This window comes from Hevea brasiliensis, chromosome 4, assembly GCF_030052815.1.
Source record: "Hevea brasiliensis isolate MT/VB/25A 57/8 chromosome 4, ASM3005281v1, whole genome shotgun sequence".
Lineage (NCBI taxonomy): Eukaryota > Viridiplantae > Streptophyta > Magnoliopsida > Malpighiales > Euphorbiaceae > Hevea > Hevea brasiliensis.
Window position 1 is genome coordinate 114,364,059 of NC_079496.1, and position 3,134 is coordinate 114,367,192.

Below are 3,134 nucleotides of genomic sequence, written 5' to 3' on the forward strand. Positions count from 1 at the left end.
GATACTGGGCACAGGTACCAATTCAAAACAGAAAACAAATTTGTACAAATCAATCAAAATCAATAAAAAATTTCAGATAGCAAATAATAACTGATAGTGCAATTCCAATAGTGTATTTCAATAGTTTCAGAGAGTCAATAAAATCAAATCAATCTCAAATCAATTCAATAAAATCAAATCAATCTCAAATCAATTCAATAAAATCAAATCAATCTCAAATCAATTCAGTAACACATCGGTAAATTTTATAGTCAAATATCAATCAATATAAATACATTAAAGACCTGTTCCCGGAATCCTAATGGGTCTAATGCAGAGATAGTTGGCAAAATCAATTATTTAATCAAAATCGAAATAAAATTTAATAATAAAATAAAACTATAGAAAATCACATATAAAATCATTGTTAAAATATTGATTTAAAATTTCATTTAATAACAAACTTAATGCTAAGAAATTTTTAAAAGGGACAAAAACGGTGCCATGTACTATAATTACCACTCACCTGGAACCTCCAAAATAATAGCTAGATTCAATAAAAGAGACAATTTCAGCTGACATAATGAATATTTGAATTTCCTACATACCCAAAATATAAAAGAAAAATATTAAATAATAATAAAATAAAATAACTTTTATATATACATATATATATTAAAACGAGAGCTGACGCATGGTGCGGATTTAGTGAACAGTTATATATATATATATATATATATATATATATATATATATATATATATATATATATATTAAAACGAGAACTGACGCATGGTTGTGGGACGAAAACGGGACGAGGTAGGATATATATATATAATAATCGATTATTGTTTAATAGTAATTATGATCAATCCGATTCAATACTAATAATCAAGGAAGTAAATTTTTAGGGTAGTTGTAACAAATCAATGAAAGAAAATAAAATCAAATTCACTCATTATTGAATAAAGAATGAGAATTTTACCTTGAAAACAGAATCGAACGTGATGCATAGAGAAGTAAAAATTTAGGGATTCTATGTTGAGAGTATTTGATAGAAAAAAAAAGAGGTGACAAACAGGTTTTGAGAGCAAAGTTTAGCAGAAGAGATGATTAGGGTATATATATATATTTTAAGAGTTCTATTAGGTGTAGGATGGGATAAGAGTTATTATTGAACTAGGTTGTTCAGATTGCAGATATATATTTAACTTCAAAATAATATATATATATCTAAAAATAAATAAGCAGACCATCTAATAAAAAAATATATATATATACATTTTTTTTATAAATATATTAAATTATTATTAGCTAATTAAAATAAAATAATAATAAATGTATATGGATTTTCACACATACCTTTCCTGGCAATTTAATGAAGCGTGGCTAATATTTAATTTCTGCACTGTCTTCCTCTCTTTCCCATCATTTTGTAATTACTGTTGTTTCTATATATGGGAAACAAGCGTTGGAGAGGTTTTGACTTACACGATCAAGAAAAGTATCATTATTCCAATTTGCAAATTACACCATACTGTGGGGTCCGTCACCTTCATGGCTCTGTATTAATATGTAGACGTGATCAATTCTGATGCCAGGAAATTAAATTGCCAGGCCCCAGATAAAACTCATCTCCAATTCAACATCTTTATTCATACATTTATTTCAATACGAGTACTAATCTATCTAGTTCATTTATTGGTTCCCATTAAAATGGTTGGACAGAAGCGTAGAATGAGATCATCTTCAAGTAACCTAACCATCTCATCCTCTGGGAGCGTAACCATGATCACCCTGCTCATTTCACCCTCACCCCGTCTCCATGGAAGGACCAAAACCTGACCTGCTCCAGCTGATGGTTCCACGTGATAAGAAACACGAATAGGTGCATAACCATCTTCAAATGTGGCCAAATATGGGTCCACTTCCTCCAAGCTACCACATATCAGATCACAACCGTTCATCAGAGGAGGATATTTGCAATCATTAGATGTAAGCCACTCGATCAAATCCATGATCCCCTCAATGTCCATTTTTGCCATCACTTCTTCAATAGCCTGAGTAGCACCTGATAATAATTTATCTTCTCCTGAATAATCTGCTTGGACATTGTTATAAACCGTGCAATTGCCGAAGAACCCTTTATCAAGGCCCAACACATTCCTCATATCCAGACATATGCACATATCAATGAGCCCATTTCCTTTTCCCTTAACCTTGCTTATACAAACCCAAAAGAGCCCAGATAGTACCTGGAAGGGTGATGGGCTTGGGTGGTCAGGTGCACTAGTGGTTCGAGCCATGGCTATGCAGGCTCGGACCATAGGATCTGGAAACACTAGAGCGATGGTTGCGAACCCTGTGGATGTGACCGAATTTGTTTTCTCTACGATGGAACTGTAGTAATTGATCAAGTGGGTGTAAGGCTGGCGGTTGAGATTTTTGTTGCCGGGCCTCCGGGGAGGCAGTGGGTGGAAAAAAGGTGGACTAATCATTTTTCCAACTAAGGTTGTGTCAGCCCAGGCCTTGATGAACATGGTGGCACAAGTGGGATCAGCTAGAAGGTGGAAGCAGCTCAAGCCAATTGCTAAGCCACCTTCTTCAAATTCTGTCAGCTGAAGGAAAAAAAAAAAAAATTATTGTCACTCATAAGACTAACCCAAAAACGAAACCAATTTGGATGGTAAAACATACTTTGATTTTACCTGAACATAGAAGGTGGACCAAAAATAAGGCTTATGAAACATTTCTTCCCAGTGAATAAGCATGAGCTCCTTCTCCCTGTCTACACTCTCCAGCCACTCCTCTACGCTTCCTTTAGCTCTAGCTTCCACCATCCTTAATCCTGCATCATTACACTTGATCATCCAATGCCCATCTTGGTCTTTCAGCAACCTTCCAGTCGCTGCCGGAAAACAAGTGAGCGTTTCTGACATGGATTCTCTCAGCTTCTTAGTCATTTCTCCAAGCTTCCTCCCTTTTGGAGTTTGAAAATAGTACACAATCCTTAAGTGGCTTCGCTCCATAAGGCGATCAAGAACTGATAAAGGGTAGGATTTTCCTGGTTGCACTGGTTTTGAGCTTACCACAGTACGTTTGCAAATGTATGTGACCTCAGCCATCGTTAATTGAGAATTTTAGAGGATTTCTAA

The 3,134-nt window shown here is 34.7% G+C and overlaps 1 protein-coding gene across 1 annotated transcript; it reads right to left on the minus strand.

Annotated features, from left to right (window-relative positions):
• Positions 1–1,353: 1,353 nt before the first annotated feature.
• Positions 1,354–3,134, minus strand: LOC110653986 (protein ECERIFERUM 26-like). The gene is made up of 2 exons (XM_058144785.1): positions 2,688–3,134; positions 1,354–2,597 (listed from the first exon to the last, which is right to left on the minus strand). Exons 1-2 carry the CDS (start codon positions 3,102–3,104, stop codon positions 1,674–1,676), a joined length of 1,341 nt encoding a protein of 446 aa, XP_058000768.1. The 5' UTR covers positions 3,105–3,134; the 3' UTR covers positions 1,354–1,673.

What these genes read in the sequence shown, in the direction of transcription:
- LOC110653986 (XM_058144785.1), bottom strand. Translation starts at nt 3,104, where the DNA reads ATGGCTGAGGTCACATACATTTGCAAACGTACTGTGGTAAGCTCAAAA. An exon ending in GGTCCACCTTCTATGTTCAG is followed by an intron (nt 2,598 to 2,687) that starts GTAAAATCAAAG and finishes TTTTTCCTTCAG; the next exon opens with CTGACAGAATTTGAAGAAGG.